Raw genomic sequence first — 27,603 nt, forward strand, 5'->3', positions numbered from 1 at the left:
TGACAGAAGACCTATGGGCCCCGGGTGCCAGACGACCTAGCTACGCCACTGGGTGTAACGTTAAGGAATAAGAAGAGAGCACATTGAGTGAGGGAACAAACGCGAGCTAATGACACCTTGGTTGAAATCAAGAAAAAGAAATGGGGGGGGGGGTGCATGGGCAAAGCATGTAATGAGGAGGCAAGATAACCGATGGTCATTAAGGGTTACGGACTGGCTCCCAAGAGAAGGGAAGCGTAGCAGGGGACTGCAGGAAATTAGGTGGGCGGATGAAATTAAGAAGTTGGCAGGGACAACATGACCCCAATTAGCACATATCCTGGGTAGTTGGAGAAGTATGGGAGAGCCCTTTGCCCTGCAGTGGGCGTAGCCTAGCTGATGATGATGATGATGAACTGTTGTTCTTATTATCCTGTCAAACGGCGGTCTGGGAATTTGGCTGTTCGCACCTACCTTCGTTACCTGGCTGAATGGTGCCACGTGTAGGTTTGTCCGCCCTCCGACGACGGGCTGGATGAAGGCCTTGCTGGCGCTAACGCGCTCCCCGTCCGCCACGTTGGTCTGCAGGCGAGAGCAGCCTGGGCTTGGAGAATCGCGACGTTGTTTGTTTGGTTTGTTTCTAAAACCGTGGATTTATCTGGCAATCTTGCAAGTCTAGACATTTTAAGGGATAGCAGGAACTTGGCTCACAACAGACGAGTGGAAAAGAGAGTATTAAGACCACTGCCCGGCACACACTAGCACACAGTTAACAGGAACACACAAAATCGGCCAGGGTGAAGCTTTAGAGGAAATCACATGTAAGTGTGAATTTCGGGGCTGAGCAGAATTTTCTTTTTTCTTCTTCTTTGTTTTTTAGTTGTGCTGCAAAGAGCGGAAAGCAGACACTTTGGAAGTGCTTTTGGCGCATGATTGCAGGCAGCGAAGCCAGCTCTACACATTTCGAGTGCGTTGGCACAAACACGAAACAGAGAGAACGAAAAGCAGGGAGGGCTAACCAGACCGCGTCCACCCAACTTCACGCGGTGAAGGGAATGGGGAAGCGAAAGCATTTCAGCTCAGCAGTGACCTGATTGCGTGCGGCCGTTGTAGTCGACGTAGGGGAAACCCGACTGATTGCAGGCCTCCAGCAGGAGCTGGCCCAGTCGAGTGCTGGTGTTAGCGTAGTCCACCGGCACCTCGCCGCCTGTGCCGTGGTACCCTGTCGGCACGGTGAGATAAAACAAAAGAAAATCAGTCTGTGATGAATGCATGTCATCGACACACGGTGAAGTATGTCGCTCTGCTAGGGATATCGGTGGACTTTCACTTCTGGATCTTTCACTTCTGGATTATTGTAGTTTAGTATGGGGGACCACAACACTAACAAACATGAATAAAATAATTACGTTACAAAAGGCACTCCTCCGGCACATTGCCAGTACCAATCCCCTATCGACGACAAAATCTTTGTCACAGAAATGCCAAGTTATATGGGTAGGCCGCTATTACGAATATCGCGTTTTACATGTGTTTTATTTTGCAAAAGAAGAATTGAGGAATTGGCTTACATCCATAGCGGCCTTGCAGCGCCATAATATACCAGTACCTCTAAGAAACCCTGATCCTTGGTATGTACCACGTTTTCGCACTGAATGCAAATAACAATCTATTAAACACAACTTACCAAAAATCCTTAATAATTACACTGACACTTCTAATTTTTCTCGCAGGGAAACGAAGCTGTGTTTTGTTCACATATAAACGTATATATCTCATGTATAATGATTTTAATTGTGTGGTGCCCTTTGATGATTCTTTTTCTTAATTTTATCAAATATCCTTGAATGTTGTTCTTTCTGTATCTTAAGATAATTATCCTGTCAATAGGCTTATATTTGAAAATGTTACAATTGTTTTTCTTTGATGTTTGATGTTACATGTTTGATGTTTTAAAGTACTCTCTGTTATCGCCCTGCCATGTACAACGCCTCTTGGGTACAGTCAAGCTGATTATCGCAGCCTCTAGCCCAGGAGGACGTTTCTAGTGTGTACTAGAAGAATTAATAAAGTTGAAGTTGAAGTTGAATACTAGCTCCTAAGTTGCATTGTACGCCGCTCGCATTATCAGTACTTGAGAAATTCTCGACTCACTCGCTTACTCACTCAACCAGTTCGTCAAATTGGGAAGCGTGAAGATGTAAGCAGATAAAGGCATGCCACCTTTCCGGGCCCTAATCCCTACAGCATATGTGCCTCGCTTCCGCGAGCTTCGCGGAGACATCCCCGCTGAGGTGTACGGAGCGCCGTTACGCTTACGTGATGCCAAAAGCAGCAAGTGGACATTTGAGTTATTGCCAAAATTGCACAGTTGAAACTAATCCAAACAAGAACGCGATATAGCGTCAGCTCGTCCATGGCGTTATCTGTATGCAGCCTTTCCTTGCTATTCTCTGTCGATAAAATCTCTCTCTCTCTTCTTTGCGCGGGCTTCCATTGCGCTACAATGACAGTGTGTTGCTATGCATTGGGTTACAAAAATTAACTACGACAACTTGTCATTCCAGCATCGCTATTCTGGAGTCGTAAGGTGCCTATATTCAGAGGTACTCACCGTCCGGCGTTCCCGCGCGATAATCCTCGATGTCCTTGAAGTAGGGCAACACGTCGTCGTACGCCCACCCCTTGGCTCCGTACTCTCGGGACCACCGGTCGTAATCGTACGGGTGTCCTCGTACGTACATCATTAAGTTTATCACGCTGGTGCCGCCGAGTACTTTGCCGCTGGGTAAGCAGAGTCGCTGTTCACGAAAGAAAAAAAAAAGAACAAGGCGTTCTTGTGAAAAGGGCACGAATTGTGGAGCGGGTTCAATCCGGGTCCAACCTGAGTTGCAGTTTTCAACGCCCCTCAAAACTTCGTTAATGTTGAAGCGGAATCTGAACACTATATAAAAACTTAAAAGCGTCCCCAAAACACGAGCTTCAGGAGGTATATTGGGAGATATGTGCCTATACATTTTCTTCTTGGTCACGTGATTTACAAATAACTGGTTTAAATACCTTACAGAAAAAAGAAAGCAGAACGATTGTATCGCCCTTGGAGTGCGTTGCCTTCCGTTTCTTCGCGTGGCGTTTTCCATATTGAGAATTTACTGTCCATAAGCTAACTTATGCCAAAGGCTTCAGTTTAATAGTGGCATTATGCGGGTTTAATGAGTTTCTAGTACAACGAGACAAGAACACGCCATACCACAGCCCACAAATAGACACAGGTAACTTGTGCCATAAGTAACCTGCGTGCTTTATAGAACCGAGTTGACATGCGGCCGAGTGTACATTGGTCAGATATGTCTGTGTTTTAATTATTGGCTGTATAAGAGAGCAAGTCGCATATGTCGCTTTCGTCAGTTGGCGGAGTTCATTTGCCAGCTCACTGCAGCTCGTTGTAGGCTTGCGGTTACCATCTAGAATTCAAGGATGCTAGGGTATATAGTGCGCTAAGGAAAAGAAGTAACGGGAGCGGAGGTCGCCGAGGACTCGAGTTGGCACGCTGTGGGCGCACACCCTGCATGCTTCACAGACAAAAAATAAGTCGTTTCTGTTAGCTGTACATAAGGCTTTAAACTGAAGAAACATGAAACTAGATAATTTTTTACAATGGTCTCACTGCTGTTCATGGTCATCGTGGCATTCACTGCAGAGACTGCGGTTGCGTGCCTGAATTTGGTAAATATGCCGTAATTTCCAAACACCGACAACAGCTTACCTGTGAGCTCATGAAGGCTCACAGGCTGGGTGAGCTTTGCATCGGCATGCCGTCTACTTCTCTTACGAAAAACGAAATTAAGTATCTGGCTGTGATGCGGTGAAGGATCATAAGTGTGAGGTCATGCAAAAGTTTTAGTTTCATTTTTTTGTTCATGCCTAAAGCGCATATTTCTGGCGGTTTCGTAAATAAAGCTTATAGTTGAAGACACCGCCTGCGTCATGACCTTTCGCCTGCCCTTGTCTTCTGCGCTGTGCACTCATGTCGATACTGCTAATTACCTTAGCAAACAAAATAAGTACAAAGAGTTGCAATTATATTTTTGTTTGATTTCTTTCTGTAAGAAGATATTGAAATATTTTTTTCTTGCTTTGTTGCAAGAAAAAAAATTAAGCTTTGTTCTAGCGATATAAGAAGAGAAGTATAATGCAAAACGAACTTGATAGGATGTGGCTTTATCGTTTTTTTGGACGAGTCTTTTAAAGCCTGTCAGGCGACATACCTTAACAATTCATCGCGGTCGACTGGCTTGCTTAAGAGCTGTGCCTATATAGAACGTAGCACTCTGTAGCACGCTCCGCGCTCCCCAGTCTCATACAGCTGCGCTCTGATATTTTTGCAACAGAACTGCTTCTTGGCCTAGGGTGCTTGCTAAAAGACATGTTTTTTTTTTTTGCCGCAAGTTAAAACGCACACTAAAGGAAGGAACATAAAGACAACACAGGCGGCCGCCCGTGTTGTCCTTATTTTCCTTTCTTTTGTGGGTGTTTTAACTTGCGGGCAAAAAAACATGTCTGATATTGTGCTGCGTTGCCAGTAAAAGCATCTATGCCCTGCCGTGACTCTTGCGTTAGCCTGTGATGTTTGCAGGCACGCATACATACACACGCACACACACACAGTCGTCCTAGACACAGTTTAACTTGACCCTCTTCCTAAACCTCGAACCTGAAATGGCTGAAATACGTCTGTCAGGACTGGATCGACACTGTTATAATAATGTAGTGGTAAACTCGAGCGGGTCGCACTCGTCGTGGCGTTTGCGGACCTGTTCCCGGAAAGAAAGCGCTGCGTTCTTCTGCGGGACGGTCCAGTAGGCCCAGTCGTCGTGCCCTCCGACATTGGAGGATGCGGTGGCCGGTATCTGTCGGCTAGCTGTCTCCAATCCTCCGGCTTCCAGGAGCAGCACCGTGACGTTGCGATCCGCTGACAGCCGGTTCGCGACCACGCAGCCAGCTGATCCACCGCCCACTGCGTTCGAAAGAGGGAGCGTTCTCCTTGTCATCCGTGGATTGGACGCGTCACATGGCTTTCTTTCGCGCTGCCATGTTTTCTAAACAGCGTTCATTATAGCGTAGTAACGGCTCTCGATGACGGTGCGCGCCGGATTGCGCAGGAAGGGTGCGTAGCTTCTTTGAGCATTCTTGATTTCGCTGGAAGAAGAAGAAAAAAAAGCGACAATACTCGTTTTCTGCTTGCTGTCGTTTTACGCGCGGGCGTCCGTGAAACAATAACATTCTCGGCTTTTTCCGCTAGCGCTCGGCCCTGTTTGTAGAAATTAGGTCTGTAACACTAGAGTCTAGCTTCAAAAGTTCTGTATTTTGTGTGTTTGGGGTACTTTCTTTTAGTTTTGGTATGTGTGCTGCAACGTACGCGCATTGTGTGTTCTGTCCTCAATTTGAAGCACAAAGGTGATCGATGGCCAACGCATTCATGAAACTAGATGGTCGTCCTCTAAGTGAATAGATAATACTAAGGCACCGTCCCCACCGATCATCGGCTCAGAAGGCAGTGAGGGCACTTTTGCGCTTTCTGGCTCGTGCGAGCGCCTTTGCCTCCGTAGCGCTGTCCGTGCATGCCTCTCTTTCTCCTCTACTCTCTCTAGTTCTGTCCCTCCCTTCTTTCCATTCCCCTTCTCTATTCCCCCAGCTTTAGGTAGCCAGCCGGACTCCCGACTGGTTAACATCCGAGCCTGCTTTTTTTATTTCTCTCTCTCTTTCTCACTGCCTCGGCACTTCCAGCAGCTCATAGGGGTGGGGCTGCAGTCGAGCCTTGTGATGCGTTGCCGGTATAGTTCTGAATGAGGAAGAACTGTCTGCGTGCGGTCCAAGCATCTGCGGTGCCGTTTCTACTTAGCGCGTAATGTGGACATTAAGCAGAGAGAGAGTGAGAAAGAGAAGACAGGAAGTGCAGGGAGGTTAAGCAGACGGACGTCCGGTTTGCGACCCTCCACTGAGGGAAGGGGATATAGGGGTGAAGCGAGAGAGAGGTAAGAGAGAGGGAACATAACCGTGAAAGTTAGAGAGTAATGTTTAAGTTTGTACGTTCAGATAAACCGTAACTGCGAGTCTAACGCGATTTTCTCACATGCAACTTAAAGCGATTTGATTTTTAGTTTTCTCGCCCCACATTCGCTGCAAGCTCGACGATACTCTGTGTGGTTCGTCACCTTTGGGAACAATTCGCGGTGGCGAATTTGTCGCTTCTTCTGATCGGGAAGTGCAGCTTAACTTCGTCGTATAAGAGGCGCTCCTCGCTGAAAAGTGCGCAGTGCTTTTTGCGCGCGAGTACTGTAGCTTGTGATGCCAAAATTTTGTGATGTTGCATATGTATCTTGAAGTGAACATTTTGCCATTGAAACATTTAAAGCCGATGGAAACGTTAAGGCCACACCTTGTTATGTCTCCACAGGTTCTTCGTGGCATCACTGTTATTTGTCGCTGATTGATACCAATTTCGGGAAGCAGGCCATACACGCGCTTCCTTCCGGTAGACCGGTCTGTGTTTCTCGGAAAGGTCTTTCTGCCTCTCTCTGCTCATCTTAGTGCTAGGCACCCCCTCCCCCTTTTTTTCTACCCTTCAGACCGGTAATGGTGTGCATTTAAACCTACACCTGAAACTGGTGTAATGGATGTGCTCACTGAATATATCTTAGGCACCGCTCTGAAACGTCGTATTTTTTCGCTGCGAGCCAGGAGTGCTAAACACTGTCGTAGTCATAATGTTGTTCAATACAGAAGTCATGGTAAAAACTGAACAGCATTCCAAGCAATAAGTTGGGCATTTGCTTACGAGTATTATGAAACAAGATATTACGGTGAAATTTTGGTCGGGTCACAGCGAGATAACAGGACAAGCACAGGATCTCGCTGTGTCTCGTCTAGAATTGTGCCGTAAAACCATGTTTCATAATACTTGTGTACTGTGGTACGTCGATCATAAATACGAGTGGAGGGTTTGTTTCTGGCAATTTGTCCGAATTGCTAAAAGAGATTTTTGCCTTCCATCGCTTCGGCACGGCGTCAGTAGTGGGCCTTGCCGTGTGCTCATCACTGGTACAAGGGTCGCTCGCCTTAAGCGGTGGTTTTCAAACATTCAGCTGCTGCGGTCCCGTTGACCCGCAGAGATGTCTACTAAAATGTTTCATTTGCGCAAAAGAGACGTGAAATTACAGCTATGACAACCTAAATCGTGCTAAATGAGCAGCTGTTAAGATAAAGACTTCATGCGTCAAGTGCCTCCAGTTCCTGCTGTCAGCGGTTATTCCGAATGTTCCAGAGTTTACGTTTTATGATCAAGGACAAGGCTGATGTCCCCAGTTGAAACTAAAGTTATTCGAAGTCGGAAGTATGATTGGGCATCGACTGCGTTTTAATTCGATTAGCATTCTTTGCCTTCAGACGTTTTGAGCCATCCGTCCGTCCGTCTGTCCTAGATATCCAACATACCTACCAGCTTGGGCAACTAGGCACGTGCTCGTGGTCGCGATGCTATCGTAGTCATTGCATCTTCGTAATTCCAGCTTTGACATCCGGATGCCGCCATGCCATCGCCGTCACGCCATCGTCGTTATACAGCCGTCATGCTTCCTTTGTCACACCGCCGTCGTGCTGCTGTCGTGCGAGTTCAGTCGTTGTCATTCCAACTTCGTGATCTCACTCTCGTCATGCCGCCTTCTACTCGGGCGCGGTGGCCTAAATTCTCTGACAGCTTAGGCCACTATGTATGTGCTCGTGGTCGTGACGCAGTCGTATTTCCATTCTCGTATTTCCAGCTTTATCAGCCAGCTCCCGTCGTGCCGTCATCGTCGCGCCATCGTCGTCGTACAGTCGTTGTGCGTTCATTGTCATACCACCACTGTGATGCCGTCATGGTCGCTCCATTGTCATCATTCTGAGTTGGTCATCGGACTCTCGTCATGCCTTCGTCGTCACGCCATCGTCGTCATACCATTGACATAAAGCCGTCGTCATCACGCTGTCGTTTCACCTGCGCAATCACTTCAGCAACCTCATTTTCATTGTCGTAATCCGTCGTCGTCATACCGCCTTCGGTGACCCATTGATTTGATTCCTTGTTCGTCCTACTATAGTAATCATCCTGTCGCCATTCAATAATGATTATGCTGCCGTTTTCATACTGTCATGGTCATGCGGTCGTCGTCGTGCCATCGTCGTCATTTGACCTTATTCCAGCTTCGTAACCTTGTCGTCCTACTATCGTCGTCACGCCGCCGTCCTCGTACACTCGTAATCTCATTGTCCTGTTGTCATCGTCGTCACGCGTTCGTCGTTGTACCATCATCATCATTTAAATACCAACACCTCATTGTCGTCATGCCGTTATCGTTCCATCGACGTCCTTTCATATTCCTCACTGCGTCCGCGTCATACAGTTGTCGTCGTACCGCTATGCTCATGGGCGACCTTGGCAACCGAGTGCTATAGCAAGGTGGCACGATATCGGAGTATGTCGCGCAAGCAAGATCAACCAATGCATAAAAATAAGCACTATACGTGTTCACTATACCGGACTTGAGGAATACGGTGTCGCTACATTGCTCGACTGCTAAGCGCGTTACCGTCGACAGTCCGTCGGCAGATGAGTTCCTTCGTAATATCTTTCTTTTCCGATTTGCTCGATATCATTGCGGATAACAGGAGTTCGGACATATGATGGATGGTTCCAAAAGCGTTAATAACTAGACATGCGAACTTCTCGCTCAAAATAGACCATGTTTGACGACGTTATGTCTCTAGAGCGGTACCTGCGGGTTCATTCAAGCTTTCACGACTACTCACTCCTTTGGGGTCCGCGTACCGTTCCTTCGAAAAACACTGCTCTTTTCGCGCCGTCTTCAAACAGTGCGGCTCGGTCTCTTACCGATTACGTAGTCGTACTGCTCTCGCAACTGCCCCAGCTCGTATTCCCGGAGTACGGGCAGGTCGGTGAAGGGCACATGCACGACCAAGTTCACGAGGGCCAACAGCAGGCCCACCGCGTTCTGTGGCGGAGCACCGCGACCCCACAGTGCGCAGCTGATGGCATCGAAGTCGCCGCTCATTTTCTTGACGTGCTTACCTGAGGGAAAAAAAAATTGAACTAAATGGTTTGTGAGGCACCGGCTCACTAGCTCTCGTCATCGCTTATGCTTTGCCTCTCGCCGAGATGATAAAGAGGGAGAGGAGAAGGGGCAGGAAGCATATGGCGAGGTCATTACACGGGAAATCTGGCGCGTGCCGTGCAGCTGTTCCGTAGTCTCACCCAACGACGAAAAGTGTAAATATAAAGTCGTGTTTAAAAGCTGCCTAATTGCCGTTTTCCTCTTAACTCGGCATAGCGAAGCCAAAAAAAAAGAAGAAAAGGAAGTGAAGAAAAGAAACACGAGGAAATACGGAAAGCGGGTAAGGCAGAGAGGGCGACCTGAGTTATGCCTGAAGCGAATGACTATGTCGGCTGAACGAGACCTAATATAACAGCTTGCACTTTCGCAGAAATGTCCCTGACACAGCTACCAGCACTACCGGTGATGTGGTCATTCCTGCCTCCATTTAATTCAAAATCTCACACCCCACAGATTTAAAGGGATCGTAATGCGCGGCTGTTCGATATGGTTTCTATCGCATTGCGTAGCAGTCACCCAATTGATGGGCTGTATCGTCCAACTCAAAAGCAGCCTTATGTATGTGAATTATGGGCGTCACTTGCACCTGGAAACTGAGAAACAATTCGTCGCCACGCTCAAGGTAATAAACACATAATAAATTTGGACTCATCGGCAACGATAGTACCGACAAGTCTGCGTATTCCACTGACAAAGGCCAGCGTGTGCCCATCCCGTTGAGAGATAAACGGAGAGAGATAAACGGGATGGGAAAGGCAGGGAGGTGAGCCGGGTAAGATGCCGGTTTGATACCCGCTGACAAGAACTGCGCTGCAAGTTATCCCACTTGCTGATTGCACCAAGCAAGGGCAGAGGGGGTTATTACGTGTTACCGACGCTTGATTACCCCCACAAACGCTCTCTTTCGACTTCGACTGCCCCATGTGGGACTACACGTTTGTCAGTTATTGCTGCATGCTTGCTGAGTGTCACCTTCACCAACAAGCTCCTCATTACTGAGAGCAAAGAACGGCATTGCCGCTTCCGCTCTCTTGCGGTTACGATGAATTTCCATCGTACACAGTTCGCGTCAATGTTCTTTTTTTTTTTTTTTCACACGGCGAGCGGAGCACCCACCTCTGCGATACTCTTGGTCGCTTGGATGGTAGACTTGTACGCAGAAAACGAATAGAGCGATGATGCGCTGCCTGAAGTATATATACCGGGCTCTGCGGCCTGTGATGTGGAGACTCGCACGCGGGAGTGGTGCACGCATTTTGTATGTTTCTCACTTTACTTTGTGTACCTTCCACCCAGCTTCTCCAGTGCAAAAAGTCGCCAACCGGGCATACTTCTGATTCACCTCTCTGCCCTCCGATTAGCGCGCCAAATTCGTAGCTCGTTAGACAGAACCCGCTCGGGCTAATGCTTAAACGAGCAGCCGGCGCTTTGCAGCGGGAATTTTTCAACAGCATTAAAAAGCATTTGTTCCCGCACTCTTGTGCATGAACGTCTTCATTTAAAGTAAATTGTCTTACGGGCAATCGTGTCTTGTTTCTTTTTTTTTTTCGTCGGCGGATGTCTTGAAGCGGCCTCCAATCTTGCGTCCCCAAGTATACAGTACTTGCTGAAGGTTCTTTCCAATGTCCCGATTTCCGCATTTACAACGAATAACTAACTGTCTTTGCAGCATACGGCATCGATCCTGAACGTATTGGGTCAGTGCTTCGAGTGGGCCTCCCTAATCGTAGCTTTCTGCGCCCGCTATGGTGTGTACTGCAGTCGTAGACTACAGCGACGAGGTGGGATAAGTTTATGACGTGTAGGTGTTTGAAGTTCCGCAGGTCGTCCAGGAACAAGTGTAGCTGTGCTTGTAGCGGTCACTACTCTTGTTCACTGGGTGGGCCATAGGAATGACCACATACAGGGTGATCATCTTTAAGTTTTATGGTATTAAAAAAAATTACATGTTGCAGATAACATAATTCTAAACCGTGAGCTGGATTATTCAGAGAGGCGTAAATTGCTTGCACGATAAATCCGAAACACACATTCAACTAATTAACAAAAATTCACTAATTATATTTTGAATTATTTGCTTTACGATACATATTGCAGTTTACGAATTGTAGCCGGCGAGCTTGCAAGGCGTATCCACTTGGAATAAATTTCCACCATGACGCCAGTGAGATATGCGCCATCAAACTTGCCGTAAAAAGGCACTGTTGTTCCGCTTGCTTTCTTAAGAAAACGCTATTTTATCCACTGAAGCGCAGAGGTATCTGGAACGCCCATGTGTTTCGTTGCATACTTTGGGAAATACTATCTCGAAATTGGTGTCATCTTAGACATTCATTTGAAGAGAATACGTCTTGAAAGCTCGCCGGCTGCAATCCGTAAATTGCAATATGTGCCGCAAAGTAATTACTCAGCAAGATTGTTAGTGAATGCTTGTTAATTGGTTGAACGTGTGTTTCTATTTCCTGTGCTAGTAATGTCCGCTTCTTCGAATAATCCCGCTCAAGGACAAGAATTATGCTACCTGCCACAGACGATTCTTAAAAAAATTCCATAAAACTTAAAAATTATCACTCCGTATAACCTCGAAAAACTTTCCTGCTACTTTAAATGCAGGGATGGAGGGATGCGTGGAATTTCACGATTAAGAGTAACTTTCATCGATACAATTATGAGCCGTCGCTTTGCTTCCACGTTTTGATCACATTGTGCTATTTACTGGCGCTTTAGGCTTACTTGTGAATGAATGGTTGTCGTGCGCAGCGCGGGAAGTATAGTGCTGAATGACGAACTATAATGTATGTTTTCGTTACCAGAAGGCAAGGTGCAAGCTTCACTATAAAATCGAGCACTCTTTCTTGTCCAAAATGCCGAGCTAATGATCGTTTATGACGCCACTTGACTTGCGGTGACAAATATTTTTTGAGGTCCCTGTATACGGCTGAAGTATAGGAATGAATTACGACATAGTCCGGAGACTAAAAGAAAGGAAGAATAATCGCAGAATTTTTTTTCATGCCTTCGTGCTATTTTGTCTAAAGTCATGTGCCAACAGGTCGTAGTGAACGCATTGCTAATTGCATTTTCATTCGTCTTTTGTGCAGGTAAGAATTTTGCTTCACCCGGTTGTCCACCATCGCAGTTCGACTCTAGCGCTGTGCGAAAAAACAAAAACAAAAAAAGACCGCGTGCGCCCTCACTCAGGTAAGTCCCTTGCGAGGTTGAACGATTCCAAGCTATAGGTCATTTAGAAAAACGCATGAAAAAAAAAACGTTTCTTCCGTTGCAAGAAATCGTAGCACGCTTGTAATGCTCTGTGGTGCACTTCGAGAGTCTATTGTTGCAGCTTGGGACCCGAGATGGTGAATGGCGGGTTCGCGGTTCAGATCAATAATGTTTTGTTTTACGTTGCTCCTAATGATGTTCGAGACTTTGCCGGAGCTTCACTTAAGCCGAGTTCCCGCCGCGTGCAGCAATCCATGCTTCAAGGGGCCGGGAACTAAGCGCATTACAACGACGCCAGGTGCGGCGTTATTCAGAGCGATCACGACTCCACAGCGCATGGTGAATCTGAAATATCTGTCTCCTCAAGAACCCCTCCAATTTCCAAGCACCGTCTCGGCTACTCGACGTGATTCAAGGACCGTCTCGACTACTCCATTTGTTTAGCGAAATGTGTGCGGTACAAATGAGCCAAATAATTTCCGTAATGGCTGAAACATTTTAGATTTGCAGCGGTCAGGATTGCCTGTCATGCTCCTGCTGCAGCGCGCAAATAATTAGAATGCGCCGATGCCGGAAACGATGTTGCTGACGTCAGGTTGCACTGAATACCGTGGTATACTCGCAAGAAAGCTCCAGCTTTAGTCTTACGCATCTACATTTATTCGTTATGCACCAGCGGAGTGAACGCCGCCTCACAGAGATCAATTGTCTAAAATACCTGGCGGGGCGTGTCTCTCACAGTGTGTGTACACAATGTTATAGAACTAGCACCCCAACTCGAATGAATTCTGTCTATACGTTACATACCTGAAGAAACGCTACAGAACGTAAGCGCCGCATGTTTTGAAAGTCTTCAAAATGCATTGTCAGAGTGGCTGCTGGACATACTGTTTTTTTAGGCCATACAGAATTAAAAGTAGATCGCCTGCGGCATATAGCATAATTGTAGTCATTGAGATGGATTGCTCAGTGTGGTGGGTATTACGGGGACGGGAAATCTAAATGCATAATTGACTAATTAACAAAGGTTCACTGATTAGCTGTTAAAGCAGTTACTGTACGGCACATATTGCAATCCACGAATTGTAGTTGGTGAGTTCGCAATGCGTGTCCATTTAGAAAGAATTTTCAGGATGACACCAGTTTGGAGATATTCATTCCCAGTGTGTGCGACCACATGGATATTCCAGTTACTTCTGTGCTTCAATGCATAAAACAGGCTTGGTAAGACAAGTATGTGGAACATTAGTGGACTTTTACAGCAAGTTTCACGGCGTATATCTCGGAACCTGTGCGAACCTTAGAAGTCGTTTCAAGTGGATATACCTTGCAAACTCACCTGCTACAATTCGTATAGATTGCAATACGTGCTTTAAAGTAGATTATTGAAAAAGTAATTAGTTAACCTGCGTTAATTAGTCGTTGTGTATTTTGTTCTCTAGGGCAAGTAATGTCCGCCGCTTCGAGTAATCCAGCTGGTGTGGTGTGGTATAAACACACATATACACACACACACACGCACACACGCGCACACACAGTATACTTCAATTGATGCAGGTATCAGTAAGTGCAGCACGGCTTATGATAAGCAGTAGGAAGAGGCAGGGAAGATGGCACGTGACACAGAGATGCATACGATGCTTTCGCTGGCAGGTAAAGATGAACACTTTACTAATCGAGAGAATATTATCAGATGCGTCATGGCGTTGCCGGTTCAGTGCAAGCAGAGAATGATTGTAGAATACGGAGCCTGAGACCGGGGGCGATCGCGTTTTGCAGTGGAGCGATGGTAATAGTGTTTTTTTTTTCAATAAGCATGAGGACACCGATAATGATTCTTCAATGGGATTTATTTTCCCTTAAGTACCCAGTGTGCGTTATTCTCGCGGTATTCTTGACGCGTCCTCCTGCGCCGCTTCTTCGAATGGCGTTCTTCGTTGTCCTCGATGATCATGGCGGCCGCCTTGCTGCCGATCATCATGCTTGGCGCGTTTGTGTGGCCGCTTACGATGTCGGGCATCACTGAGGCGTCGGCCACTCGCAAGCCCGTCACGTTGCCTCGGACGCTGCACGCAAAGCGTTAGCGCATCGGCGTGCCCGACGTACGGCGGGGGTTAACGGAGCGATCAAGTGGAAAAGCTGGAAACACTTGCGTTGCACCATTAACGTTTACTCTTAATGATATAAGGCACCGCTGTGAGTGACAGAATGATTGCAAGGAATATGAACATAAATAGTGAAATAAATGAATATACTGAAAAATATAAACGATAAACAGCTGTAAAGTATACACATATTGCAGGGTGCAGCGCGAACGTAGTGAAAGGAGGTTACTACCCTGGTGTTTTTAACGGAAAATGTCGATGCTTTCGTATTATTGAGTACTGTTTTTCGTGTTTTCCTAGAGCGCGCATTTATCCCTCGCTTGGAGTAGTGAACCTTGTGGTATAGGCTCATCTACTCACGTACACACCTTCTCACAGTTATTCTACTAGAGAACGCCTTACCCGCGGTGGTCGCGTGGTGGCTTTGGCATTGCGCTGCTAAACCACAGCGCGCGGGATCAAATCCCGGCCACGGCGGCCGTATTTCGATGCAAAAAAAAAAAAAAAAAAAAAACTGAAGTGCAAAAAAAAAAAAAACAACTCAAGTGTACCGTGCACTGGGTGCACGTTAAAGACCCCCCAGGTGGTAGTAATTAATCCAGAGTCATTCATTACGGCGTGGCGCATATTCACGTGGTTGTTTTAGCACGTAATATCCCAGAATCTAGTTTTGAAACTATAGAAGACCGCTACTACCCGGGTGAAATATCTACCGCGTCTTGCATAACTGTTTTATATCCCCCCCCCCCCCCCCCCAAAATAAAGAAAGGTCCCACTTATGGCCCCATATTACGCTGACATGCACTCAGAAGCGCGTGTCATATTTAGCTACGGTTCGATCATGACTGCCGTCTAAGTTTCTGAACGCACTCGCCGTGGTTGCTTATATAGTGGCTTAGACGTTGCGTTGCTATAAGCAAGAGATCGCAAGATCAAATCCCGAATGCGGCGGTGGGATTTCACTAAAGGTAAAGTGCGAAAAAATAAATAAAGATAAGATAAACGCTCGTGTACCGTGCACTAGGTGCATGCTAAAGAACCCCAGTTTGTCGAAATTATTCCGGAGTCTCTCATTCTGGCGTGCTTCATAATGATATCGTGCTGTTGCACCAGAATTTATTTAATTAGGTTTCTGAACTGTCCCGAATAGTGCCGAATGGGCCACTTCCCGTTTTCCATTAGAAGAACTCTAAGCCGGTCTTTAATTCGTTCTACAGTTCAGTAATTTGTATGCGGTTCGGAATGGCACGTGCGCGCCTGTAATATATTGTGAACAAAGCCTTAACATTAGATCCATGAGCGAGAATGCCCCGTAGCTTTCATCATTCAGGCGTGAAGAAAGTGGAGATTTTTTTAACCGGCCCACTCCGTCTTTTTGGCTGTAGCTTTACGGCCAGCACCATATTGAAACGCTGTTCTAGCCTGTCTGCTGCGGTGCTGGTTTCTCGAGCAGGGACGGCGGCGAGGACCATACAGACCACGAGTATGGTGCGAATGTCCCCATGCTTGCGGCGCATTAGTGGAGAGCTTTGGATTAGGGGACGCAAGTGGCTTATGTACGCAAAGAACTAGGGGCCACGGTACTGCGCATGCGCAGACCCTTACGCCTGGGTCTGCATATGCGCAGTACCGTCGGCCCCTAGTTCTCGCGTACGCAAGCTGCTTGCGTCCCCTAACCTAAAGCTCTCCAGTAACGATAGCTGTATTAGGAGCGCGGGGTTAGCGCCTATATATGCAAGGAAAAGGATCCATGCATGTGCCTACCGTAGGCGTTCGTCCAACACTGCCTCGGAGTGCGAGCCCATGGCCACGGTGCAGCACGGGTGCCAGATGGGCATTGCGGTGTGCCGGAACAGGCACTCGACGTACTGCTGACTCCAGCGGGGCCCCGCGTCGGCGCACGGCGGGAATGTCAAGTCCCAGAGCTTTGCGCCGATGCTTTTCATGGCGTCCGTGCTCAGTATCTTGTCGATGAATATCGTTGCACCTGCGGGCGAGCGAGCGCACCGTATATGGAGCCCGAATGGTGTGAAGGAAGCATTTGGCTTTTTTTTTTTATATTCGTGTCGTTAAAATTTGTCGTAAAATGGGGATGCAAAACGAGTTGCGAAACGTCTGTCTGCTTATGTTTCTCGCGTTGGACTGTGTTTCACGACAGATTCGAGATTCTCGGGTCAACGCGCCAGTGCGAAGACACGCATTCCGGATGGTGGGAAGCGCTCGAGACTTCTTAGCTAAGTCCGCGCCCGTAAATACTCCCTGCGGCAGGACACACGCGCTCTCATATGTGTCTCATGTGTGTCTTCCCCCTCCACCGCCACCATGCCAGGGCGAAGGAAGTTGTGGTTAGGAGGATTCGGGCCGGATTACTCTGGCGCTGGCTGTCACTTCTACTTGGAACTGGCTGTGCTTTCCACTGAACTCACCATGTCGATATACTGTCCCATTCCAGTGACGGAAGCAGATGTCTACCACTCAGTACGGACTCGTATAGGATTGCTAGCAGAAGGCTACCACCTCCTAAACTGCAAACTGGCCTCCGCTGCATGCTATGATCTATAAGGGGACGCAAACGGCTTGCGTTCCCTAACCTGAAACTCTCTAGCAGTTGCCGACACGGACCGCGTCACCGCCCGTGGATGGCTCGGACAAGAAACGCATTTGAAAATAGGGCAATTCTCTTACTCTCCATTCTCTTTTCATTGCTGCTCATATGCTGTGTATAATTTACCACGTGCCGTGTGATACCGTATGTACTATGAGCTGCGGACGAAGTGTACGTGCCTTGAGCGACCGCCCTAACGTCGTCTGGGTGCTCCAAAATGCGCGGGTCGATGTTTGGGTGCTCGTAGGGATCCGTGGAACGAAGCGTGATGGAGCCCCGGGACCGTGGTCGGTTGAGGATTGTTATTGCTCGAAAGCCGGGTTGCCCGTCGACGGGCCCGATGTAGCTGTCAAAAGCCTGCAAATAAAAAGACAGCGCGCGAGAACGAGACGCGAGGACGCTAGCAGCAAACGCCGAGTAGGCAAGGTTAACCACAATGTACTTGTATTATATGTTTAACGCGATATTTCTAACCAGGCATACCCAGCCACTTTTGTACCACCAAAGTTGCTCATATCTTGTCTTTCATTCTTTACAATGTTATCCCTCGGGATATTGAGAAGAGGAGCCTACGAACAAAGTAATGAAAAAAAAAAAAACACCGACAGTGCATGTCCTTTATGTTAGCTCTTTTCGGCCTGAAATATTAAAAGTGCGAAACAATACCAGGAGATCGACTCACGCAAACGGCCATGTTTCTACCAGAAAACTCGCCGTCGTGCATAGCGTTCGCAGCCAGCGTTTCCCGGTAAACGTTACGGTTACATAAACTGCACTTGCCGGGAAGCATGAAAAGCAGTAAGTGGTCTTTGAACGCTATCCCGTTCCACTCCTAAAGGCAAAGCTTAAGCGACCTCCCAAATTAAAAAAAAAAAAAATTGCATCGAGATTTGAGCTGCGCGGCAACTTTCGCATTCTGTTTCTGTGTGAATGCGGCCGTTACCGCGGGGCATTGAACTCGCGAAGGTGTTCTCGGACCGCCATAAGTACTGCTGTTTATTGACAGCGGTGTTTATGATTAGCGGGGTAACGCGCTTTATGTAGCTAGGGCATGCGTGTGCACAGCTGGTTCTCTGCGCTACTCGGGAGGTGATGCGGGCGCCAACGGTCAAAGAAAGAAAGAAAGAAAAATAACAGCGCCGGAAGGAGTCGGCCCATGTTGTTTACGCAACTTTTCGCCTCGCCTGTCACGTGTCGTCGATGTGAATGGCACCTAATGAATGCAGGCCGAGGGCTCGGCTTAGTTCTGAGGGTAAACGCGCGGCAGGGGTGCTGTTGTTTGCGGTTGTGATGCACGGTGATCGCTGATAGGAGCCATCTGCTCGGCTAAAAGTGTTTATGTAACGTTAAGTGAAGGCCACATCCAGTTTAACCCGAACAGCGCGCCTGCATAACGTCTAGTGAAGAGCTCAGAGAAGAGCTGGATATGCAGTATGAGTTGGCGTGGTATATTACAAAACAGTGCAACGTTAACTTGAGCACTCAGTGGCTGACATGTTAAGCCTCGCGCAGAACAAGGGCGACTATTTTTTTGTCTTTGTATACATGTTGCCATCATTGAGGAACCAACACAGTTGTCGGTACTCTCTATGACGCTTCTACTTATGCATGAAAAATTAAGTTGAATAAATAGTCTTGTGTAATGCAAGGTGAAGGTGTCGATTTCGTTTAGTTTACATTGTTCTCTGCGTCGTCGGCTGTAAAGGTTTTACTCCAAGCTACTTTGTCTGGTTGTCTTTGGTCTTCGACGTGCGACCGTACAGTCGGGATGCTCAATATTTAAACTTTTTAAGCAGGAAATGCTGAAGTCATGAATCGTACAGCTCCAATGCATACGTTTCTGCAGTTTAAGCGTTTGCTGCGGGGTAACGAAACAAGATACCGGGGTGAAAATTTCAGCAGCTTAAGAAAAGTTTGTGCAAGCACTAGCGGAAATAATAAAGCTGCTGTCGTTAAAAGAGTGGTCTAACTTGTCTGGCGTTCGGGTAAACGCGGGCGCACTGGTCGTTTTACCGGATGAGGGAGGCGTAAACTTGAGCGGCCTGACACGTGCTGCAACCTCGTGGAGCGGAGTTGAACCACAGAAACACAGTGCTAACATTGCATCAACCATGTATATTCTACTTCACTGCTGATGTAAATTTTCGGCAGCGGCGAATCGTGACACAATTACGCCTCTGCGAAAATTTAGACCAGTAAAGGAAAATAATACACTTGGTTGCTGCAATATTAGCTCTGTGTTTGTATGGTTAATCTCTGCGCCACCAAGTGGCTGCTCCGCTCCGGCTGCTCAAGTTTACGCCTCCTACTCATCCGGTAAAACTCCCAGTCCGAAATCTCAAAGCATATGTTATTTACTAAATGTCAGCAGCACTGCTCGTGTAGCAAGAGTGCGTAAATTTTTTTCTGAACTGTTACTTTTTCCACAGCTCTGGTAGTGGCTCAAAGTGAGCACGATTTATTTAATTTCGAAATATTGCTGGAAGCATTTCAGCGAAGGAATAAAGCAGAATAAAGTGACACGTCGTAGAACTTGGGTGCCGCAGGACGGCTGTGCGGAGCCATGATGCATTGTGAGCCGAGATTTGCCTGATGTCGTGTGATAGTATATGAGGGGACGCTGGGGCATAGTGATGGGATGTATCGGGCTCGAGTATCAAAATGCTTGTGCTTTAGGCGGAATTTTCATCGCGTTAGCATTGGAAGCGTCAATGTGCAAATAAGTGTATGTGTGTGAAATGTTGAGGTACATTTTGGGGAATTCATAGGAATCTGCTTAATGGCTTACGGTTTTCTCTCATAAATTCTCAACTAAAGATTCCATGAATCTACGAGCTGGGACCCCTTGAATATCGCCTGGAATAACCATGAATCACTTAGTTAATATGCGATTAAAACTGAAATTCTTCTCGGGTGGCGTATTTCGGCAGTGCTGTCTTTTATTCGTTGTTCTTGTAATGTGTAACTTACCTCTGGCAGCAGGCCCAATTGCGTCATGAATGCCTTCAGCGTCTCGCTGGCGGGGGAAGTTGATATGGTGGCTACCTCTACATCGGGAATATCGGGATCTGCGGCGTAGTCGGTGACCAGGAACTGTAGAAACTCCATACCTGCCGGTATGGAAATTGTCCCTGTCGGTAGAGAGAGAGAGAGAGAGAGAGAGAGAGAGAGAGAGTTGGCGTATACGACGGCAGTAACCTGGCGGAAGAATTCATTTCTGTGTTCGGCCCCGTCGCCTGCATCATTCGTCACGCGCCATTGGCACACTGCCGCGTTCCATAGGCCCGCGATGCTTGCGCATGTGAAACAATATAGAATCAGGCAGCGGAGGCGAGGTTAACGCATGCGCGCACACACGATACATAATGTCAGTCGCTGTACTGAAACAGTCGTAATGAAACAGATGCGAGCTCAGCGGTGCTTTTGCAGCTCTCTCACCTGTTCGGTTTCGTGCATATTGCGCAATGTCTTCCAGGCTAAACGGTGCGATACCAGCTAGGACGTCCGTCCTAATGGGGACGCCCAGGGGGATACTTGGGTGGTCTTGAAGGTTGCGTCCCACTGGGAGGTCGGCGACAACCGGTATCTGGACAACGTTGCACAGAGTCAGTCGCTCACAGATGTATACTAAGTAGGGAGCTTTAGATTTGGGGACGCAAGCGGCTTGCGTACGAAAGTACCAGGGGCCACGGTACTGCGCATGCGCAGTCCCACACGTCTGGATCTGCGCATGCGCAGTACCTTGGCCCCCTAGTTCTCGCGTAAGCAAGCCGCCTGCGTCCTCTAATAAAAAGGTCTATTCAACGTGGACGAAGGAGTAGTCATCCAACGTAGATGAAGGCACGAATGCCTCGTCAAGATGACTTGAATTTGTTGACTGTGTACGCACTTCAAATGAGCAAAATCAAAAACACAATAAGAAAAAAAAAGAACGAATGGATCGGAAATGAAAAATTATGCGGCTCTTAAGTACATCTTAAGTACATGCAGGGGTGCCGAGGTTTGATCCCACAGTCAGTCACGTGATTAAATTTTTACAGCGAATCTGTATATGGCCAGCCGATTCGTCCGTCCTGTCCGTCCGTCTGTCGCCTGTACGCCGAAAACTCCTCCGGCGCAACCCTGTGTGCGTGCGCCGCGAGCAGAAACGGGAACGAGCTCGTCTACGCCGTGCCGATGCTGCAGACCGGGCACATGAACAGGCCTCGTGCAGCCGAGCGCAAGCAGCAACTGCGTACCGAGAATCAGGCAGCCTACCAAGCTGTCGTTTAATGAACCATCGGGATTAACCCGATGATAAAACACGGGCCGCGCACGTTTCAGCTTCGCTGGTTTAACATCTGTGCGCATTGCTTGGGCGGTGATATTTTTTAAAAAGTACGAGCTATTCGGCAACACCGCCGGAACAGCTAGCAGCCAGAAAAGTCCGGCACGGTTCGCAAGGAAAATTTGCTTTCAAAACGGACGCCGTCTTCGAGGCGGCATACTCGTAGTCCGTCTCGACGGATCATCGGCGGTGCGGCTGCATAACTATACGCGCTCATTGTCCTGCCCTGCGCGTTAGCGCAACAGCTGTTGCAAGTAACACAAACATCTTTGACAGGGCCCCTCAGGTATGAAACTAAGAGATAAGGTAAGGAACTAAGGTCTCAAAAGGGAAGTAATTAACCCTATAAGGCGAATCATATGACAGGGCCACGCTGAATTTCATGCCCGAATTCGGATCAAGGCACGGGCAACTTGGTGCATAGCCTATATAGCAGCGGTTTGGTTTGGCTGGAGCGAGTTGTTCGCCTTGAATAATTAAGCAAACCAATTCCTAATTAACAAATAATTTGAATAATTAACTGTTAGAGGAAATAACGCTGTATTGCTTTTTTTACACATCTGCTTGCCATGGTAAGAAATAAAAGTGAACGGGTTGTTCCAACTTTCCTTGATGTGGAACTGTGTTTGGAAGTTACACGGTTATTGGAATGAATGAAGCTTAGTTGTGTAGCGGCAGCAGCATCGGCGTCGCACGAGGGATGACGTAGACGCTCGCGTCTACACGAGGCTCGAGCGGCTGGCGCTCCGGCACGGGCTAGCGTTCCGAAGGAGATCATTAAAAAGAATGCTAAGCTAAGAGACGGACTGTCGGTTCTTCCTCTCCTGCGAGAGCCCGAGACTTTAACGGTCTACGTGGTCGCTCGTCACCACAGTTTGGTGACCCGGACGTGATACTGCCATACGCTCCTGTGGTAGAGACGACCATGGACCAGACCGAGGCTACGAGAGCTCAAGGCCAGAACCCATCCGAGGAACGCGATGAGCCCTCCTGTTCCGCCATCGCTGTCCGCCTCCCACAGTACTGGGACCAGCATCCTTCGGCGTGGTTTCTTCAGGCCGAAGCGCAATTTCAAGTCGCTGGTATCCGCTCTCAAGCCTCGAAGTTCCATTACGCCGTCGCAGTGCTATCGCCCGCCGCCATTGACGAGGTGGCAGATTTGCTGAACTCCCCATTGTCTGCCGCCGCCTATGACGATCTCAAGGCAGCACTGCTACAGCGCACAGCAGCTTCACAACGTTCTCGCATCCAGCAGCTTCTGTCCGCTGAAGAACTCGGCGACCGACGCCCTAGTCAACTTCTTCGCCGAATGAGCCAGCTGCTCGGAAACAACGCGAGATCCATCGACGACACGCTGTTGCGCGAACTGTTTTTGCAACGACTCCCGGCTAACGTGCAGATGGTCCCGGCGACAGCCTCTACCATGGACCTTACCGGACTTGCCGCTTTGGCCGACAAAGTCATGGAAGTAGCCACCCCAACCATCGCAGCCACGTCACCGTCTCCGGGTGACAATACAACCGCTCTGCAAACTCTTCCCTGCTCTTCCGCAGTGCAATCTCCACTCGACTCCTTGTGTGAGCGCCTGGAACGCATCATCTGTGGAGCGGAACATCGCCGCGCGTCTCATCGCCCACGCAGCCGTAGTTCCAGCAGATCAAGACGCACGGGCACTCAAAATGAAACCTCAACTACAGCGCCTGGCGTTTGCTACTACCACCGCCGTTTTGGAAACGACGCTCGTCACTGTCGGCGTCCCTGCGCTTGGCAGGGAAACAGGCCGGCCGACCTCTAATGGCGACGAGTGGTCCGGCCCAACACACAAGTCGCCTTTTCTACGTGACGGACAGAGTTACGGGACAACGATTCTTAGTCGACACAGGTGCTGACGTCAGCATTCTCTCCGCCCAGCGCTCCGACCGAAAAGCGACTCCTGTGTCGTTTTTGCAAGCCGTCAACGGCACCAGGATTCCAGTTTTCTCGTCACGCTCCGTCACGCTCCGTCATGCTAAACCTTGGCCTTCGACGAGCATTCCGCTGGATCTTCCTGGTTGCAGACGTCCGTCATGCAGACATTGGAGCAGACGTCTTGCATAACTACGGACTCCTTGTGGACATCCAACGACGCCGTCTCATCGACTCCGTGACCCAGCTATCCGTTCCCGGCGTCCCATCATCAGGCACATCGCCCATAGCGCCTATTTCTGCCATGTTGGACGAACCTTTCGCCGCGCTCCTACGCGAGTTTCCCACTTTGACGCGCCTGCCGGACTGGACGCAACCGGTACAACATGACGTGTGCCATCACATCGTCACCTCCGGCCCACCGGTCTACTTCCGACCCCGGCGTTTGTCCCCGGAGAAACTCAAGATCGCTCGCGCGGAGTTCGAACACATGCTGCAACTTGGCATCATCCGCCCTTCCTCCAGTAACTGGGCATCACCACTTCACATGGTGCCTAAGAAGACGGGAGACTGGCGCCTATGCGGTGATTACCGGGCACTAAACAACGTCACCGTTCCTGATCGCTACCCTCTACCGAACATTCAGGACTTCACGGTAGCGTTGCACGGTGCGACGATCTTTTCTAAGATCGATCTCGTTCGCGCCTACCATCAACTACCGGTCGCTGAAGAAGACATTCCCAAGACCGCCATCACCACACCCTTCGGTCTTTTCGAATTTCTCCGCATGCCTTTCGGTTTACGGAACGCGGGCCAATCCTTTCAGCGTTTCATCGATTCCGTCACCCGAGGTTTGCCTTTCGTTTTTGCATACATTGACGACCTTCTCGTCGCAAGCTCTTCCGCAGAAGATTTCACCATTTGCGGTTGTTGTTTTCACGCCTTGCCAGTAAAGGAATTGTCATCAACGCCTCCAAGAGTAAATTCGGTCAACCCGAACTCGAGTTCCTCGGTCATATCGTCGACGCTAACGGCATTCGACCACTGCCTTCCAAGATTCGCGTCATCCAAAACCTTCCCCGACCGACCACACTCAACAAGCTTCGCCAGTTTCTCGGTTTCGTCAATTTCTACCGCCGATTCATTCCCGAGTGCGCACGACTTATGGCTCCGCTAGACGCCCTCCTGGTAAACAAACGCAAACAAGTGCTTCAGTGGACTGAAGAAGCCACCGACGCTTTCACAAGAGTCAAGTCTGCCCTCGCCGACGCCACGCTGCTTAGACACCCAAAGCCAGACGCACCCACTGCCATCATGACCGACGCTTCAAGCAACGCCGTTGGTGCCGTTCTGCAGCAATTCATCGACAATGCGTGGCATCCACTCGCTTTTTTCTCCAAGAAACTGAAGCCTGCGCAGTCCCGCTACAGCGTGTTCGGCCGTGAATTACTCGCTGTTTACGTGGCTATCAAGCATTTTCGCCATTTCCTCAAAGGCCGTGCATTCACTGTCTTGACGGACCACAAGCCCCTTGAGCACGCAATGAATCGTTCGGCGTCCTGTTACTCACCCCGCGAGGTTCGCCACCTTTCCTACATTTCCGAGTTTACAACAGCGTTCCGCCACATCAAGGGCACCGACAACGTTCCAGCCGACGTCCTCAGTCGTGTCAATGTCGTTTCCACGTTGACATCGGAACCTTTCATCATCGAGGCCGACTTACTCGCCAGTCAACAGCGTGACGACACTGAACTTCGTACACTCCGGAATTCTTCAACGTCCCTGAAATTGGAAGACGTCGTTGTGACCCCAGATGGTACATCCGTCGTCTGCGACACTTCTAACGACACACCTAGACCATACATTCCGGCATCCCTTCGCAGACGTCTATTCGAAACCGTGCACAACCTGTCGCACCCTGGCATACGCGCGACACAGAAGCTCCTTTCCAGTCGTTTCGTTTGGCCTCGGCTAAACGCGCAAGTTCGCGACTGGGTTCGCTGCTGTTTGTCGTGTCAACGTTCGAAGATCCAGCGTCACCCCATTCCGCCTGCCAAGTCTTTTCTTCCACCGGATGCTCGTTTTGACACCATACACCTGGACCTCGTCGGCCCTCTCCCACCCTCGAAAGGCTACTGCTACATACTGACATGCATCGACCGTTATACACGGTGGCCAGAAGCTACACCTATATCTGACATCTCAGCGCCCACTGTTGCAGCAGCTTTCATGTCTACGTGGATCGCAAGGTTCGGCTGCCCATCCACAATAATCACAGATCGGGGTCGGCAGTTTGACTCAGCACTTTTCAACGAGCTACTCAAACTACTCGGAACGACCCGTTTTCGCACAACTGCTTACCATCCTCAGTCCAATGGACTAGTTGAACGTTTTCACCGGCATCTCAAGGCCTCCCTTATGGCACATGAATCGCCGGAGAGGTGGGTCCTACATTTGCCCCTTGTCTTACTTGGCATCAGAGCCGCACTCAAGAGTGACCTAGGTTGCTCCTGTGCTCAGCTAGTCTACGGCACCCACCTACACATTCCGTGCGATTTCTTTGTCGCCACCTCCCAAACGCCTATGCCATCACCTGCCGACTGCGTTGCCGAACTGCAAGCTTTCTTCAGCCAGATGCGCCCCGTGCCTACACGTTCACAAGAAGCAAGGTCCCCGTACGTTTCTCCCGCACTCAGCTCTGCTACCCACGTTTTCGTGCGTAACTGTGCCGTGCGGAAGCCTTTGCAACCACACTACTCCGGGCCATATTGTGTTCTAGAGCGTCGTCCGACGACGTTTGTTGTGAATGTCAACGGCCGATCAGACACAATTGCCTTGGAACGTCTCAAACCCGCCTACATCGAAGCACCCACGCCATCAGCTCCACCAGTATGCGACGCGACCCTGCTGCATCATTCGCCGCCGCCAGTGCACGTGACACCCAAGACCAACGCCGAGACACGCCGCGTCACGTGGACTTTCCATCGTTCGTCTAACTTTCCTCCTCTCTAGCGGGGGGAGCCCTCTGTAGCGGCAGCAGCATCGGCGTCGCACGAGGGATGACGTAGACGCTCGCGTCTACACGAGGCTCGAGCGGCTGGCGCTCCGGCACGGGCTAGCGTTCCGAAGGAGATCATTAAAAAGAATGCTACGCTAAGAGACGGACTGTCGGTTCTTCCTCTCCTGCGAGAGCCCGAGACTTTAACGGTCTACGTGGTCGCTCGTCGCCACAGTTGCATGATACCAGGTAAGGTAGGACGAATTAAACTGACGTTATCACCGGAGGTGAGGCGGCGTGGTGCCGAGCTTAACTATTATCTTTGTGTTTTCTTTTGAATTCTTTTGCACAGTGCTACGCTGGAAGTGTTATGATCAGTGGTTTTATGAGTCCGAGCATGTTCCTCCACGCCAGTGAGACCGAAAGGGAGCCATTCCTCAGCACCGCGCACTTCCAAAAGTGAAGGCACCGCTATGCGAGTGTTCGAAATTGCTCACTTGTAACCGCTGAAGCTCCTCCTTGGGACCCAGTCCAGAAAGCAGCAAGAGTTGAGTGGATCCCACGGTGCCTGCCGAGATAATCACTTCTCGCTTTGCAAATACGGTCCCCGGTCGCCCAAATCTTGTAAACGACACGCCCACTGCGCGGGATCCCTCGAAGTTCACCTTCCACATGAGAGAGAGAGAGAGAGAGAGAGAACAAGGAACCTGGGGTAGCTTCCATTTGGATACCCTGCACCTTCTCGAAGGGAAAAGGTGATAGCAAGTTAAGAAAGGCAGATAGTCAAAACGCAGTCGGTATCAGAGACAAAGATGGGCGTGAAACCCACCCGCCTTCTATGAATGCAGCTGCGCTCTGGTGTCCTTTTGCATACGTAAGTTTCTCTGATATGGTCACAGTATCTTTGGACTCAAGAAGAGTCTGTCGTCTTCGTGGTTGGAGTTAGCTGAGAGAGAATCTTGTTGAACGTCGAAGACACAGGACAGGGTTTGTAGTGGTGCTTGAAACCTTCGAAAAGCCCTTAGATGCCAAACTGCAATATTCAAGTTCTGAATGTTGAACAGGGCGCCTAAAGATGCTTGTAGTATGCTTTGGACTGAGCTTAACAGATTTTGTTTGTGTGTTTGACTAGGATGCTTATACAGCGTAAGAGTCAAGCCAAATTGATATGTTTAGCATGCGTGTAGCAGAGAACAACCTTGTTTATAATAGCTGGCGGTACTTTTATGGAAAGGCTTAGCGAACAGTTCCTTTTTGTTCATGGTGCAATATCTATTTTACCATTTAAGATT

General features: G+C 48.9%; 2 protein-coding genes across 2 annotated transcripts in view; one reads left to right on the forward strand and one right to left on the reverse strand.

The window, feature by feature from the left end:
- LOC142572653 (uncharacterized) overlaps positions 1-27,603 on the forward strand; it is a 338,433-nt gene that overhangs the window by 106,703 nt on the left and 204,127 nt on the right. The window lies entirely within an intron of this gene.
- LOC142573341 (uncharacterized) overlaps positions 1-27,603 on the reverse strand; it is a 56,930-nt gene that overhangs the window by 22,139 nt on the left and 7,188 nt on the right. The window contains exons 6-16 of the mRNA XM_075682998.1: positions 26,809-26,976; positions 20,520-20,667; positions 20,052-20,212; positions 17,234-17,438; positions 16,241-16,463; positions 14,271-14,437; positions 8,909-9,106; positions 4,794-4,996; positions 2,594-2,780; positions 1,070-1,201; positions 454-578 (exon numbers count right to left, since the gene is read on the reverse strand). Coding sequence (XP_075539113.1) covers positions 454-578; positions 1,070-1,201; positions 2,594-2,780; positions 4,794-4,996; positions 8,909-9,106; positions 14,271-14,437; positions 16,241-16,463; positions 17,234-17,438; positions 20,052-20,212; positions 20,520-20,667; positions 26,809-26,976 — 1,917 coding nt within the window. The remainder of the gene's footprint in view (positions 1-453; positions 579-1,069; positions 1,202-2,593; positions 2,781-4,793; positions 4,997-8,908; positions 9,107-14,270; positions 14,438-16,240; positions 16,464-17,233; positions 17,439-20,051; positions 20,213-20,519; positions 20,668-26,808; positions 26,977-27,603) is intronic.

This window comes from Dermacentor variabilis, chromosome 2, assembly GCF_050947875.1.
Source record: "Dermacentor variabilis isolate Ectoservices chromosome 2, ASM5094787v1, whole genome shotgun sequence".
Lineage (NCBI taxonomy): Eukaryota > Metazoa > Arthropoda > Arachnida > Ixodida > Ixodidae > Dermacentor > Dermacentor variabilis.